General features: G+C 36.8%; 1 protein-coding gene and 1 non-coding gene across 2 annotated transcripts in view; one reads left to right on the plus strand and one right to left on the minus strand.

The window, feature by feature from the left end:
- The first annotated feature begins 12,486 nt into the window (after nucleotides 1–12,486).
- Nucleotides 12,487–12,593, plus strand: LOC118540177 (U6 spliceosomal RNA). The gene has a single exon (XR_004919503.1). It is a non-coding gene; the product is annotated as a U6 spliceosomal RNA (small nuclear RNA).
- Nucleotides 12,594–14,456: 1,863 nt separating this feature from the next.
- Nucleotides 14,457–16,862, minus strand: part of TNIP3 (TNFAIP3 interacting protein 3) — a 32,941-nt gene continuing 30,535 nt past the window's right edge. Inside the window, exon 12 of the mRNA XM_036099217.2 lies at nucleotides 14,457–15,067. Coding sequence (XP_035955110.2) covers nucleotides 15,036–15,067 — 32 coding nt within the window. The 3' untranslated portion in view covers nucleotides 14,457–15,035. The remainder of the gene's footprint in view (nucleotides 15,068–16,862) is intronic.

A 16,862-nucleotide genomic window follows, 5' to 3' on the forward strand; every position in this document is an offset into this window, starting at 1 on the left:
GCGGGGCTCGATCCCAGAATCCTGGGATCATGACCTGAGCCGAAGGCGGACGCCCAACGACTGAGCCACCCAGGCGCCCCTAGAAACAAATTCTTAAGATTTTAAAATAGAAAGAAACTATTTTGTCAAGTCTTAAAACTACAGAATGCATATTCCTTGAGAAATATGGTATATCTGGAATATAAATAGAGTGGAGTCACAGAATATGCGTGGTGCATCTTTCTGACATCTCAATTTTAGTCAATATTTACATACGAAAACAAATATATATCATCCCTTAGACAGCAACATTGGCCTAAATTTTTTATCTATGATGGAAATCTTCCAAAAAGTGTTTGTGTTGCAAACATTTTCATTTTTGCTTTGCCATGAGAGGAAAATTTTTAGAAAAATTGGGTCAAGCTCATCTTCCTTGTGTGAAAGATGAGAAAATGATGTTCCAGCTCTAAGTCTAAGCTCAGGGCAAAGAAGACAGAGTTCCAAATTCTTATTCTACATTCTTTCCATATAAATTCACCACAGGATCCTCATTTATATAGTATATACCCAATTAAAAGTAGAAGAGATGTTAAAGTTAGAATCACAGAAATGTTAAGGAGAATCACAAATGTGTGGTCAAAAAATTGGGGGAATGTGACAAGTTCCATAACCTTGGATTTACTGGAAATTGGTAGTGATGTTAGAATGAAAATATCCCATCTGAGAAATCTTTGCAAGTTCTCAAATGACTGTGAAGAATATTAGCAAGCACATTTTTGAACCTGATATTTTCTTTTTGCTGGAAATTTTAAAATTCAATTCTCCCTGGAGGAGTTTTTGGTTGGGAATATGCCTTTAATTTTATCACGTCAAACAACAAATAAATCACCAGCATTAGCTTTATAACACAGTCAAAATTCTGAAACACAGCTATTCCATATAATAAACAATCCTCAAATTTATGCCAAAATTTTGAGTTCAAAGAGTAGCTTTGAAATAAGACTGTGGGAGAGTCTATTTATTATTCGATTTGTAGCTAGTTAGATCTCCAGATTTTTTTTCTCATATATGCCTTTTGTGTTCTACTTTGCTGGTTCAAAAAGCAAAGGGATTTAGATAGACAAGAGACAGACCACTTCAAAAATTCAAAGTGATTGCTCAAAATGAAATTGTAGACTGAGGTTGGCAAAGATAAGAACTGAAAACATGGAAGGATGTGTTACTATTGCAAATAACCAAACCTGTCTCAAAAATGTGCACATCAGCTGCTACCATATTGCAGAAGAGGCACATCTTCAGCTTTTATTCAAAGTGGCTTGGTCAACATGGAAGCTTTACTGTTGCACATAACTAGTGTCTCAGATGGAGGGAGCCTCCAAGGTCTGTTAATTCAGCAACTTAAGAATGCCATTAAATACTCAGAGTCATTCCTTTTGTTCTACCAGCCTTGGCATCTTGGATAGGCCTTTCATGTTTGCAGAATGAGCCTATCTGCAAACCATACATCCTCACAGATCAATGTCCAGAGGAAAAACAAACACAAGAGTCTTCTCTCTATGTCTCTCTTTTTATTTTTTTTTTCTAATGTCTTTTTTTAAGAGCGTAGAATCTTTCCCCAGAAACTACTCCAGCAGATTTCCACTCATGTCTTATTACTTAGAATTGGATCAGGTACCTCTTTCTGAGTCAATTTCAAAATGGCAAGGGAAACAAAACTATTGTGCTACGGTTGATCGAAAGTAATCAAGATTCATCCTCTGGGGCTGAGACTCGGGCAGGGCTAATCTTCCCTGAGACCTAATACCGGCACCAAATACGGGTTTTAATAATAAGCAAAAAGGCCCAGTAAAAAAGCAAGTGTCTGCTACACAGCCCATCATAAAGCAACAGAAGTCAACCTCCCCAAAGACCAGTGGGGAGAAACTTTTAGCGTGGAAGGTACCATCCTAAAATAGAATGTGTAAGTGAAAGATACACTTAGAGGAGCTAAAGACAAGAAAAAAAACAAAAAACAAAACCATCCAGCCAATGTTTTCATTTATCCCTTCTGCTATTTGGGAATTTAAGCTCTGACTTCAGATTATCAAAGGCAAAGGCAGCCTACGATCTTGTGGCCACTTCGCATAGCTCGTGTATATGAAGTGTAAGAAGAATTATGACTTGGCCTGCAGAATGCTGGGAGAGCGAAAGAGTCCACCCCAGCTCCCTCTTTCCCCAGCACCACTCCATGGGTTCTCTGTGCTTACACATACACAACTTCATGAAAGCTACATCTAGCATTGTTGTGTCCTGATCCTGGGCTTGCGGTATCCTGTGGCAGAACAGGCCCAGGGGATGAGAAGAAAGCCATTTGTTCTCAGGAAGAATCATGAGCATTCCACGCATTCAATTTAAAAGTACTGTCAAAGGATGTAGACTGTGTAGATAACATAGAGGAAATTTATGTAGATCATTTCGTCCATATTGCATATTCTTCTTATGCTCTGCATTATCCTTGGAAACTAGATTATAGGATTTTTTTTTTCTCAGACAAGATTAAAAGGGTCAAAGGGATATTATTTTAATAAATCACTAAGCCAGGATCACATGATAGGATCACTAGAAGAGTTCTTAATCTTCTCTTTGGAAACCTGAAAAACATTAAAAAAGGCAAATCTCAAGAAGTTTCTACTAGAAACTGGTTATAAACATTTCTTAGCATAAAATAAACACTATACTTAGAGAGCCTATCTAGTAGTGAGTAATGTCCTAAAACCATGTTCAGCTAAGCCATATTTATCTATACTAAAGAGAGCTCAGACTCCTTTCAGACTCTAGGATTCCAAGAATTCTGAGATTCTATGAATTACTGAAGTGTGTGTTGTTCTCTTTGTTACTGAGTATTTCAGAATTATATATATCTTCATTAATTCAACAAATATGCACCAAATGCCTAATATGTTCCAGGCACTTTTCTGGGTGCTTGAGATACATTTGTGAACAAAACAGAGAAAAGATCCAAGGCCTTGTGAGTTAATGTTCTAGCAGGGGTGATACACATAATAAATTAATAAATATACCATGATAGAAGGTAGTAAGTGTAATGGGGGGAGAAAAAGAGCAAGAGAGAAAATCTAGAGCATGAGAGATGTTGCCTTTTTAAATGGGATGGACAGGGTAGACTTCATGGAGAAAATTGTACATATGTGTGTGTGTGTATATAATATGTATTTACATGACTACAGAAATACAGCCTAAATTAAAATTAAATATTAACTATATATGCATACATGTATTTTTATACTGACTATCCCTTAATATACCCCTCACTGTTTTTAAATTTGTGATAATTCAAACACTAAGTTGGTTAAATAATTTATCTTTGTGTTTTCCATGAAGGGCTTCTAATATAAAATAACTCCCAAATAATGTTTTGTAATTTTTTTGATTTTTCTTTGTTCTAAAATCTTGCTTATTTTAGAAAATTCACAACATTAAAAAGAAAATAAAATCAGCTATAATCCCACTGTTCATAGATAACTACTAATATTTTAGAAAAATTCCTCTTTTTCACACCTGCACTCTTTCCTCTTCTCTCCTCCCTTCCCCCTTCCTTCCTTCCTTCCTTCCATCCATCTATCCACTAGATAGAATGAAAAATAAATATAGAGATGGATATGTTTTTTTTTTCTTTTTTAGTTGAGACTGTGCATAGGTCTTCAATCTCTTACCTGAAACTTTTGGAACCAAAATATGCTTGGTAATTGAGAATTGATTAGCTATAAAAAGATAATATGGTATAAACTGTATATTGCATAATATCCCTAGTGTGGTCTGGGGCAGGAGCCTTTAATCAAATACATTAATACTGAAATGTCTGAAGTTTACAATACATAAGATAAATAAAGACTATAAATAGCCTCATATGAATTCAGGTCATATTTTGCTATTAAATGAGTTATAAAATAGTTTTTATTACTTGGAGCTTCTAAATTTCAGAATTGCAGATAATAAACTGTGAACCTAAGTACATTTTTTTAAATGGTGATTTTTCTTAAAGCTAAATTAACATTCTACTATGTTAAATTTTTGTAAATAATTTTAATAATGATAAAATGGCTCTTAGATGTGTTTCTCAATTTATTTAACAGCTCTCATGGAGACCTTTGATTACATTACCGACTCTTTAATTTAGATTCTTAGAAGAGGACTTTACTAGATCAAAGACTGGAGCATTATTAGAACACATGATACACGGCATCAATTGCTTTCCAGAAAAGGTAAACTAATTTATATTCTCACTAGTAATATCTGAAGATTCCAGGCTCATTTTAGGTAGCATAGAATATAAGTGCTTAACAAATATTTATTAAATAAATGTGCTTTTAAAGATTTATTGAAACTATTTATACATTAGACATGTTAGATAATTGTCCATCATATTTGATATACTTATGTATTTCTGGTTAATGTTTACATATTTATGTTGTTTTTAAAATATTCACCTATATGTTACATGTAAATACCAGATATGGTATTTATGGTGTTTACCTACATGTTTCCTCCTTCATATTTACATATTTATGGTTGCATTTTATAGATCAAATATATTGGTTTCAGTTGTTGTTTCTTCCATTTTCTAAATATTGCTTTTAGGGTTTTATATTTTTCTTTTTACTGTTTAATCCATCTAGAATACGTTCTTTAGCTACAAAGTATCTTTAAAACATTTTTTTCTTAGACTTTCACATGGGTGATATGTATTCTGAGCTTCTGTATATGGGAGCTCATGGTACAAGATTTTGACAAGTACATTGGGTCACAATATTTTCTTTTCAATATTTTATAAGGATCCTCTCTGACTTTTGAGAGCTGGTCTGGCTCAGAGAGGTGCCTCAGCCATGCAGAAAGCTTAGGAATACCGTCCTGACCCTCTGACGGAAGGACTGGTGCTGGGTCAGCATGGCTGGTGCCGGGTCAATATGAGAAGGTCCTCAGTCAAGTATCATCTTCAAAAAATGAAAGACAGTAATTGTGAGTAGATGAAAAAGTGAAGAAAAGAAGGCAGCTTTTTTCTTAAGAAAGTTTGTAAAGAGTGAAAGAAGAAAATGCAGGGATTGTGGTGAATGCCAGTATAGCAGAGCAAAGATAGCTGTTTTCTCTTACGGGTTCTCAGAGCTGACCTGATGCTAGTAAAGAACAGAGAAACTTCTTTTTTTTTTTTTAAAGATTTTATTTATTTATTTGAGAGAGAGAGAGCATGAGATGGGGGAGGGTCAGAGGGAGAAGCAGACTCCCCGCCGAGCAGGGAGCCCGATGCGGGACTCGATGATCATGACCTGAGCCGAAGGCAGATGCTTAACCAACTGAGCCACCCAGGCGCCCAGAACAGAGAAACTTCTTAGGCTGTGAACTGTGTGCTAAGATTCAAAAACTCTAGAAAAGAACATGATGACTCATTCCATGAGCCATACAGATAGCATTTCGCAGAACAGTTTTCTGGTGGCTAGCCTGGTTGATGGTCACCATGTAGCTTGTCGTGGGTCCTAATTTACCAGAGGACCTCAAGGCTTCAGAGACATTGGCACTTAAGTTGGCTTCTAGCTGTAATGTTCCTGGAGTTCTCAATTAAGTGAAGCTGATTGGTTTTGGTCATGGATGTGTCAGATGATGGGTGTTCACTGATGTCACTCTTCCTCGAACTCACCTATTAACCCCGCATCTTCTCTTTGTTGGCCAGCTCCTTTCCCCTTACTCCCAGAGCCTAGTGAAATCAGAAGACTGTGCAGGGGCAGCTTAGATGAGAATGGGAGAAGAATTTTTTTTTAAGCTTACTACACTCTGAGTTCTGCTTCTGATTCTAGCAATCCTCTGTCCAAGAACATGTAAATGCCACACCAGCATGACTGTTTCTAACTTTTACAAGCTACATATAACATCCTTAGCAATCGATTTGGATATCTCTTATAAAGAACCTGAAATGGGGCGCCTGGGTGGCTCATTCGGTTGGGTGGCCGACTCTTGATTTCCACCCAGGTCATGAACAGGGTCCTGGGATAGAGCTCTGCACAGGCTCTGTACTCAGCTACGAGTCTGCTTGAGATTATCTCCCTTTCCCTTTCCCTCTGCCCCTTCTCTTGCTCACTCCTGCGTGCTCTCTCTCTCTCAAATAAATAAATCTTAAAAGAAAAAAAAAATCTGAAATGTACCAGGTGGCACATTTATTGGTGCAAAAAGACTTTCAGAAAGTTACCAGAAAAAAAAAGTTTTATCAAAAACTTAGTTCATCTTTCATTGTTACATTTCTGTTAGAATATTTTCATTGTCTATTTTGTGCTCTACTTAAGATACATATGTAATATTTAATAGATATAATTTATATATAAGTTGCTTTCACAGATTAATTACAAAGGAAAAACATTTGGATTTATGCTTTTTTTTTTACCACTATTTTCCTGTTACTTCAATAGCTTCAGGTATATCTATGGAGTATTTATACTTCTAATTTTTGAAATAACCTAATTAGGAACTTGGATGAAACCAATCAACAATTTAATTGTCTTTTGGAAACTGGAGGTGCCTTGAAGACATTAGTATGAAGAATGTGCCTGAAGCTGCTTGACTCTGGAATATTGACCAAAATCTCCAAAATTCCTCTATATAAAGTGGCATATGTAAATTTGGCTTCATCGGGGCGCCTACAAACTAGAAAATTATATAAAAAGTTGCAATTCTGCTAGATTGGTAACTCTATATTCACATCTGTGATTTAGTTTCTCCTTCCATGATATGATTTGTTTTTCTAAGGGAGATAAACATGAAATCTGAGTTTTACTTGAAGTTCTTCTGAATCGCAAGATAGAGTAAAAATTATAAAAAGGATTTTGTGCAATGGCCAAAATGTAAAATGCTCTTAGGTTTCAAAAATAAACACTTCTTACTCAATTAGTCTTTGGCTTTGAACTGTGACCTATATATTATATATAGATATAGAATATATATATTATAAAAGTAATAAAACTTCAGATTTTCAAAAATTGGAAGATAAACTCTCAGAGAGACAGGCTCCTTGCAGTATCATTGCTACATTCTAACTAGCCATAGATATGGTAAAACTTAAATGTATTTTTAGAAGTGCAAATATATATTACTAAGAAATAAGGTCTTTATTTTTTTTATTTTTAAAAGATTTATTTAATTAAGAGAGAGAGTGCAGGCAGGGAGAGGCAGAGGGAGAGAGAAACTCAAGCAGACCCTAGCCGAGCAAAGAGCCTGAAGTGGGGCTTGATCTCACAACCCCACGATCATGACTTGAGCTGAAATCGAGTCAGATGCTCAACTGACTGAGCCACCCCGGTGCCCTAGAAATAAGGCATTTATAATTGCCTTATAATAAGTTGTTAGGACATTATAGAGCAATTTATATAAAATTTAATATAATTTCAGTATATTATTTATATATATTCAGTATGTTATTTACATTGATACCTGAAAGATGAGTGAAAAGCTAAATGAAAAGTAAGAGTATAATGTAAAGAAAAAAAGACAAGTGCTACTCCATTATCTTCCTGTATGTTGCATCGTCCAGGATTGGTTGGTATCCCTCTATTTTTCCTTTATAGACCGATTGATTTTTTTAGCTTGGAAACTTGTATGAGGATTATTTTTAAATTCATGATTATTACCTTACCTTTGTAATACAAAATTTTTCAGAATGTGTCCAGATATTCTATTTTGTTTCATTCTTTCTGGGTCAGGATAAGCCCTTTTGATTTGCATGCTTTGATCCATTTTCAGTCACGTTCACCTTGAACACCATTGTTACTCCTTGCTGGATTTTCCTGGGGCTTACATCTAAATTGATCTTCCCTTGTATCTGCCACCTTCTATTTGGCATAACACACCCATTCACAGGGCTGGGCTTCCTCCCATCATCTGCACCTGTCCATCCCATCAGAGTGTATACCTCCTTTTTTGTTTACTTCCTTTTTGTCCTTCTACACTGTCCCATCCCACGGAAGCTAATCTTAATGATACGTGATATCATAACATTTTCTGTGTTTGGTCTAACCTTTTAATAAGCCTAATATATCTAAATTTAGTTGAGAATTTAGAATTTGATGCCTCTGTCTTGCAGAGATTAATCTTGAATGGCATCGGGTTTTTGTGTTAATTCTATGTATGAACTTATCAACATAACTTGTCAACGTAACTTAACATCTTAACATGTTGGGAACAATTCACAATGTAAGTAATGTCACATGAAGAGATATGAGTAGTGTCCTACAGTAAAAGCTGAGTTGGACAAAACACATTTTACACTCATGGGCACGGGCAATCCTTTCCTGCACAGCTCCTATTTCCCGCATACCAAGGACACTTTGGGAAATGTTACCTGAGAGAAATCTCTTTCACCATCACAATAAGCAGAAGGAAGCTAACAAATACTGAACGCCACCCAGTGCCAAACAGTACGTGTTTGATATGAATTGGTTTTTACAAAAATCTTCTGAGAGTGTTTTCTGGTTGTCCTTTCTCAGTTATGGAGACTGAGGTTCACTAATTCCGGCACACTTGTTCACGTTCACAGCTGCTACAACCGGGAACAGAATCTATACTGACCCCAAATCCCATGCTCTTTTTACAAAATGTTGTTATAGCCACTCATTACATTCTCTTTGATAAAAGTGGATCTCTTGAAGGATTTAGGATAGAAGTTCTTAAACTACCGTGACTACTTCTATTGGTAAACAACAAAAAACAAACAAAAAACCCACAAAAACTTATTTTTACGCGATTGATTTTTCATTTTACTGGAAAGTAACTTAGCATATGTCGTCTCCCCAGTTGGTAGAGGAGGTGAAGGAGATAGATGTTAAATTATTTGGTGATGAAGCAAGAAAGAATGTCCAAAGGAAAGTTAAGTTTGCTCAGTAGTGTTAATGATAATTTTCTTTAGGAAAATATGATAAAACCCGGAAAAGTTAATTTAAGTCAGAACACTGACTCTCCATTTCCTGTATTTAAAAAAATCCATTTTAATTTTGTAAATTTTCTTTTTTTTAAAGGTTTTATTTATTTATTTATTTATTTATTTATTTATTTATTTATTTGACAGAGGGAGAGAGAGGGAACACAAGCAGGCAGAGGGAGAGGGAGAAGCAGGCTTCCCACTGAGCAGGGAGCCCAACACGGGGCTCGATCCCAGGACCCTGAGATCATGACCTGAGCCGAAGGCAGACGCTTCACCAACTGAGCCACCCAGGTGCCCCAATTTTGTAAATTTTCTTAATAATTAATCTATCTTCTGCGACGAACCTTTAATGTTTTATGGGAAAGATGGATTTTTGTCATAGTGCTAGAGCCTTATGGAACTAGGAATAATATAAAAATAAAATAAAGGCTACTTGTCCTTTCGGATAAAATGATTCTAGATTCTGCTAATTATTGAAAGAATACATATTTGTAAAAAAAAAAAACTTACAGAATTTTGCTAGAGCACTTGAATATTGTAATGTTTTGTTCCGTATAAATTGCCAAATTCTGACTGTCTTCTGTGCTTTACATAAAAATATGATACTTCTAAAGACCTTGAAAATGCAAAAAATATGTTGGAAATTAAAAGGAGCTTCACTCTCCCTGGCTTCAGTGCATCCTCCCTACAGCTGCTAGAATAATTTTCTTTAGACAATAGAAAGAATAGAAAGTGCCTCTGTTTCTTTTGCATGACCCATCACTGCATACACCATACATTTTTATAAAAACAAAACACATTTCTAGTAAATGACATTGACAAATAATAACATCCAAAATAGATATTTGATCAAGGTGAGACTTAGGATACATGTAGAATTAATCTATTATCTAACACTGTACTGACTTAGACAATTTTGAAGCCATTCAGGAATTTTATCTTAACTTCTCATTGAGGAACTACTCTGCATCTGAATTAACATTCTGCTACAGAATAATCGGAAGTTTATAATGTTAAGGGTTTAACTTTGCTGGGAAAAAAACCCATCATCCCACTGAGATGTTAAAGCAGAATTCATTTGGTATAGTTCTTACATAAAGGAATTTTATTTCCTATAATTTATTTATTAACAACCTATGAAAACGTAAATTATTAGTTATACGCAAGTTAGCACTTCAGAAAACGAAGTAAGGAAGTTAGACATGGGCTTTGGTGGTTTTATTTCATTGGAAATTTTCCCAAGTTTTCCTCATTAAAGTATTTTCCTAGGGGGCTTTTTGGATATAGAAGAAAATTCAAATGAAGAATTGTATTTTATTTTTTATGATGGTGTTTTCCATATTAAAATATACTGCACAATGATCCAAGGTAATATTTTGTAAGACTGGACAACATAACATTTGAATTAACTTATCTGATTGTATTATTATAAGGCTTATTTTCCACTTTAAAAATGTGTGTGTGTAACATATACATATTCCTCACAATATCCTTGACAGATAGTCCCTGAGCTTTAATTCTCACACTTGTAATTAATTAAGGTTCTTTTGTTTCAGACAAGAAAAACTCTGACTTAAAGAATTGATTGGAGAGACACTGGGTTCCTCATATCAAATACATGGAAGTTGCTGAACATGATCAAACGTAAGGTGCCGTGTAAGGACCATGGCCTCCCCAGGACTATGTGGGCTTGAAGTTCAAATTCCAGCAAAGGAGTGTCCGGTTAGCCTGGTTTGGATCGCATGGTTGCCTCTTGCCTAGGCCAGGGCACTTTAGATCAAACTGGGTCCAAAGAGGAAAAATAACTTTCCTAAAGGATACGTTGGTGCTATTCCAAAACAAAAACAAACAAAAACAAAGGAATGGATGTTTGGAAACCAAGAAACAAGTCTCTCAAACTCATTTTCTTCTACTTCAGCATAGCCAGATCTGCCTGCACAGGTGTCTCGGAGTGACGGGGGGTGGGTGTCTCATTTTTTAAAAAAGATTTATTCGTTTGTTTTAGGTGGGGTGGGGGCAAGGCAGAGGCAGTGGGAGAGGGTCCCAAGCAGACTCCGCGCTCTGCGCCACCAAGAGCCCCACTTGATCTTACGACCCTGAGGCCATGACCCCAGCTGAAACCAAGAGTCAGAAGCTTAACGGACTGCGCCGCCCAGGCGCCCCTAGGGGGTCTCATTCTTATTCTTGCCAGCCATGTGCGTGTCTGTGGTTGACTGAGGTGGGTCATCAAACTTCGGCTGCAGATAGGAGAGAGAGGGGAGCCATGAGGTTCCCCCACAGATGTGCAAATTAAATTGCTAGTCCATCTAAGCACACTCCTACCAGGCAAGAGCAGACTCAGGAAAATTAGTTACTAAGATGGATTCTTTCAGCAAATTAAAGCTTGGTAATAAGTTAAGCACATCCGGGAAGCCCTAAGGGTTGGGTTTAGTTTACCAAATAGTATTTCCTGAGTCCCATAAATTGTGCTCCTCCTTCTGATATTGGAATGGAATAAAATCAGAGGAGAGCAGGGAAAAATGATTTTATAATTTAAATTTATATTTAAACTTAAAATAATTTGTGCAATACACAAATTAGCGAAATTCACACATTCCCATGAACATTAAAAGTCTCATATTACTCAGCAATTACCGGCAAATTATTTGGTTCTAGATCTCAACATTATTGCTTCCTGTAGGAGGCTTAGGATGGAGTTTGTCAGTATTCTCGGCAATATATTATACATACAGGGATTTGAGGCAACATAAAAAAATTAGCTTTATCATGCAAAATTTCCCATTTGAATAAATCTACCCAGTCACAAATGGAGAAAATGAAGACCTATAGGCAAGAAGGTAGAGGCAGGGTATGTGGAGTGTGTGATACATGTGCATATGTGGGGAACGTCTGCGTGGTGTGTCTGTATGTGGTGAGCACGGTGTGTGGTGTGTCTGTATTTTGTCTCTGTGCGTGTGTGTGGCATATATGTGTATGTGGTGTGTGTATATGGTGTGTGTGGTGTGAGTGTAGAGTGAGTGTGTGGGTGTGTGATGTGTGTGTGCTGGTAGAAGTTTCCTTTTCTACAGAATCACAGACACCGAGAGTATAATTGTTCCCCCAGAATACCTTTCTTCCTTGGACCAAAAGACTGATGGGAGTGAAGAGGGAGGTATGTAAGAAGGAAATGAAGCAAGAGAAATTATTTCTAAAATTATTAAAAGTTATAGCAAATATTTTCTTTTCTTTTGAGCTGTATAATTGGAGCTTAGGCAATTTTGAGGCAGGGAAGGGAGGATCGTAGTGTAGCTGAAACAGCAATGCAACTGATTCTATATCTCCTTCGGATCTAATATTGTTGGGGTCCCCGGGAAGATGGAAATAAAAATGGCAAAAATGAAAAGGGGGCAGAAGGACCCCCAAATTGGGGAGAACAGAAGTTGCTAAATGGCTCTGCCCTCCCCTCCAAATATGGAGTCAACCAAAAATAGTGCACAGAGAACACTGCACAGTGTGTGGTGTTTGGTGCTGCCTAGACAGTTTTGAAAATATTGGGTATTCATTTAACAATTGTTGTGCTGACTTAAGCAGCACATATACTAAAATTGGAATGATACAGAGAAAATTAGCATGGCCCCTGAGCAAGGATGACACACAAATTGGTGAAGTGCTCCACATTTAAAAAAAAAAAAAAATTAATAAAAAATTGTTAAATTGAATTACTGAGTTGGGAGGTCATATGTCTTTTAGATTTGATTTCACTTGTGACTGAGCTACATTAAAAGTATTGATACATGAAAGCGACCATTTAGACCCATACTTCTACCATGTAATGCACTTGAACATTAAGCGATAGAGCTCAGTAAATAAACTAAAGAAAATTACCCGGAAGTCTGTTCATGCTTCATATTAGCAATTTAGTCCGAAATATCCTTTTTGTCAGAAAAATGGGGTCAACTAACTCCCAGACCTAACCAGACCCGAAGGAAGGTTTTCTTTTTGACTTCATGTCATAACCAAGACAAGGTGAATATACCTTTTTCTTCATGTGATACCTTCAAGGTCAAATTCTCCATGATCATCAAAAACTTAAAATGTGCCCTCATGTTCCATTTCCTGGATAAAAGAGACTGTGTGGTATGACTTCCTCTCCTTTCAAAGGACACAGCTGTTCCTCACATAATTTCCAAAAATTGTGTATGATAATGAAGCAAGTGCCACAGCTGAGGATGACCCTTATCATGGGCTGAGACAGAAGCCCCCAAACAAATGATTTGGGGAGAAGGACACAGGAAGGACTGGCTGGCTCTTGGGCCAGGGCTGTAGAAATCTGTCTTCTTGTAGAAATTCTGTCTTTTGTTGCACTCTGAGCAAGGGGTCCCCTTCTTACATTTGCAGTCACCCACTGGGAATTCAAATTAAATTAAGTCCCACTTAAATTGGAGTTCTTCCCATTACCTTAGCATTTGCATAATCTTGCCAATGTTTGCCAACTTGCTAATTAATAATAGGATGACTTCAATAATAGTAGTAGTATGGTTAAATCATGTTTTATTGCTGTTCGATTTACCTAGAATGAGTCTATCAAAGGGTATGTCTTATATGTATGTTCAGTTTTTATGCCAATAGGTACATCTCAGTTGGCAAACTCAATCCACCACTAAAAGTTGTTATTGCAATGACTTCTCCACGAATCTGAGAAAATGGAAATTAAAAAAAAAAAAAAAGCATCGACGAAACGGACTTGTAAACCCCATTGTTTTTCTGATTCACTTATGCTGAAGTATTGCTCAAGAATGATTTGTCTCTTTAATAAGTAGCAGCAAAAACAAAGCTTTAGAGAATTAACGTAAGAGAAGGATAATTCTTTCTCAGGAATTATCTTCCCAGTAGCCAGACCGAGGCTGAAAGTATTTAACTTTCTAAGGCTGGTTCACCTTCCCGTTACACAAAGCTGCAAGTATATTCAGAAGTTGAAAAAAAGGAGAGTCTGAGCTGGAATTAAGTAGTATAACTTCTGGAAGCTGGAGCCAGATAGTTTTAGCAGTATGTTGGATTGGTTTTTTGACAGCAATATGACAGCTTTGTTTTATTTTATTTCTTTAGGTGCTTCTAGGATTACAGATATCCATGGATCTCACACTCCTGCTATACATCTCCTCACAAAGAGGACCTCCAGTTGGTCCTAGCAGAAACCTTATTAAATGGATGAACGTAATACTTTTAAATCTGCTTAGTCTTTAGACATCTGTCATGCCACTGTATAATTTAATTGCAATAGAATTTGGATACATTCATTTCTCCTTTCATAGGTTTGAGAAGTCAGACGTGTTGTTCATCAGTAATTACTCAAATCCATGGGAAGAAAAAACAGATTTCACCCCAAATCCATGTGTCTCTGAACTACTACTGTAAGTACATATGAACACAGCGAAGCCATCATCATCACAGTAGGGTTTTATCTTTCATAATCTATCCCACCAAAAAAAAAAAGGAGGCTCACAATTTCTCCCCACCTTAAAGGAAGGATCTGTTGAAAGCATAGTTTCGAGGTTACCGTTTTATTCAGATTGAACCATTCATTTAGTTTAAGGACGTCTATACACGTCTTCAGTCCTATTCCTAGGTTCACCAAGGTCAACAATGACGAACACAGTATCTAGTAAACTGGCTAAAGAACCAAGCCCTACGAAAACAATAGGAGCAACGTTACCAATTTACAACTGCAGAAACTTTTCCCCCAGGGAATATATATTTCAATCAACAGAGAACATCACTGTACCAAAAGTGGAGTTGCTGAAATCATGAAATCAGTCCTGTAAATCCAGCAGCAATATGCTGAAGAGAGTTTCAGAGAATGGCCCATAATCCATCTGCCACATCTCATTTTGAGGAAACTGGTCGTTGCGTTTGGTTGTGTAATGTTGGCTTCTCAGACTTGATTGGGATCTTGGCTGTCCCAAGTCTTTTCCTCTCTCCGTGCCAAAGGGAAACACTACCGCGCACAAATCATGGGGTAGATGATGTGCAGTTGTGCCGACACAAGCTACCAGTAAAAAGAAAAATGAGGGCCCTCAGCCAAGCTCTACCTTTGGCCGGTATGCTCCTCCACTTGTGTGTGCTTCTACTGATTGACTTTCTTTTCTGAGGAGAAACCTATGAAAAACAGAAGGAAAATGTTTCAGATTAAAAATTAAAAATTCATTTCTTCTGGCTCAGGGCTAACATAAACTTTGAGGCTGGCAAAAAAAAAAAAAAAAAAAAGAAAAAAAAAGAAATATTTTATTCATGAGCTTCCACAAGTTTACACTGAAAAATCAAGAGGCGGGAAATGGAGGGTTATTATTTTAAGCATTGACATATGCTTACCACTTTGTGAAATCAGCTGTGGCCTAGTTCTACTCATGCCTGAAGAGGAATATTCTGTACTACTTCTCATCTTTGCTGGCATTTTGGTGGCTCAGGCATTTGCTTAGGAAAGTAAGTCATATATGTTACTATTAGGTTTGGTACTTAGCCCACGGGAAGATAACTGCCACATAAACTACTTTAAGTATGGTGAAGGGTACATTATCATCAAAGTGATAGAAAAGATCGCAGCGCTTAAGATGTGTTAATGTACCATGAAGGCCAATGTGAAAGACGTGGTATATTTCAGTAGGACTAGGATAGAATACCACAGATGATCACTACAGGGAAGACACAATTGTAGAGAGCTACTCATGGTGACTGAAAAAATACATATAAATTTCAAGAAATAAGGTATTTTCCTATTCATGATAACAATTGAGATATGTTAAATGTTTTATTCTTGCCGCCCTGTATTTGGTATTTCGAATAAACAAACATTTAAACTAACAGTTTCCTTCCAGGCTTAAAAAAAATACTCTTCTAAGAATGGTGGCCATCACACTAAAAAGATACCTAATATGGTAAGAGCATAAATTTGGACCCAGAACCATAATCCACTGGACTTTAGATTTAATCCATTTATGATACCTACCCCTAGATATCTTAAAACTTTAAGAAAAATTAATTCCTTTGTAGTTTTTATAGCATTCTTGTAAATAGGTATAGAGGTGAGGGTCATTATCCCCATGTTTTAGACGGAGAGAGGGTGTGACCCACGAGAGGATCCATGGCAGAATGGAAATGCGAAGAAAAGAAAAAAACAGGTCTTCAGTTGCTTGAAGGGAAGGCGGAGCGTCCCCAAGCAGTGAGTGTGGGAAGAGACTTCTGTCATCAGACTTGTCTCCATGGTTTGAATGGCAGGGCAAGAGAAACGCCACCAGGGAATCGTGGGTTCTCACAGTGCTAGACACAATCTGCTTTGCCTTATTGGTTGGTAAAGAATTCCACTCACTAATTGTGTGCCTTATTATTTATTAATGGTATGCATTACACTCTATCCCTTTATGTTCACAAGAGTGCACGTTAAGTACCATGACGCTGAAGTGATCTGAATAGGACCCAGAGATCTTGGTGGCAGAGTCCGTGTCTGCCTCTACATCAGGGATCGGCCGAATCTAGAGTCCTCTATGAGGGGAGGGTGCACCAGTGCAGCAGACAGGTTCGAAGGGGACTCTGCTCTCTACATGCCCACTCACCTCAGAATGTGTATGCTTACGCATCAACAGTACGGAAACGTACGTAAGTAAACATTCTTCCCAGTTGGGATGCAATATCCAATAGAAACCTCATTTCCCAACAGATTTTTATTTTCCATTTAAGAGAAATAGTGCAATTTTATTCACCTAGTGGAATTGTGACTAGTCTAGCCTTATTGTGTGCATTTTTCTCATCTAGGCTCTATCTATCCACCTACCTATCTATATCTATCTATATAGAATGTTAATCAGAATGTTTAGTCTTTGCTTATAAATCAATGTCTGCATAGGAATATATTTACCACCTATATTTTCATATGTTCCTGGACATATAAATATACATT

This window comes from Halichoerus grypus, chromosome 3, assembly GCF_964656455.1.
Source record: "Halichoerus grypus chromosome 3, mHalGry1.hap1.1, whole genome shotgun sequence".
In the NCBI taxonomy this organism is placed as follows: domain Eukaryota; kingdom Metazoa; phylum Chordata; class Mammalia; order Carnivora; family Phocidae; genus Halichoerus; species Halichoerus grypus.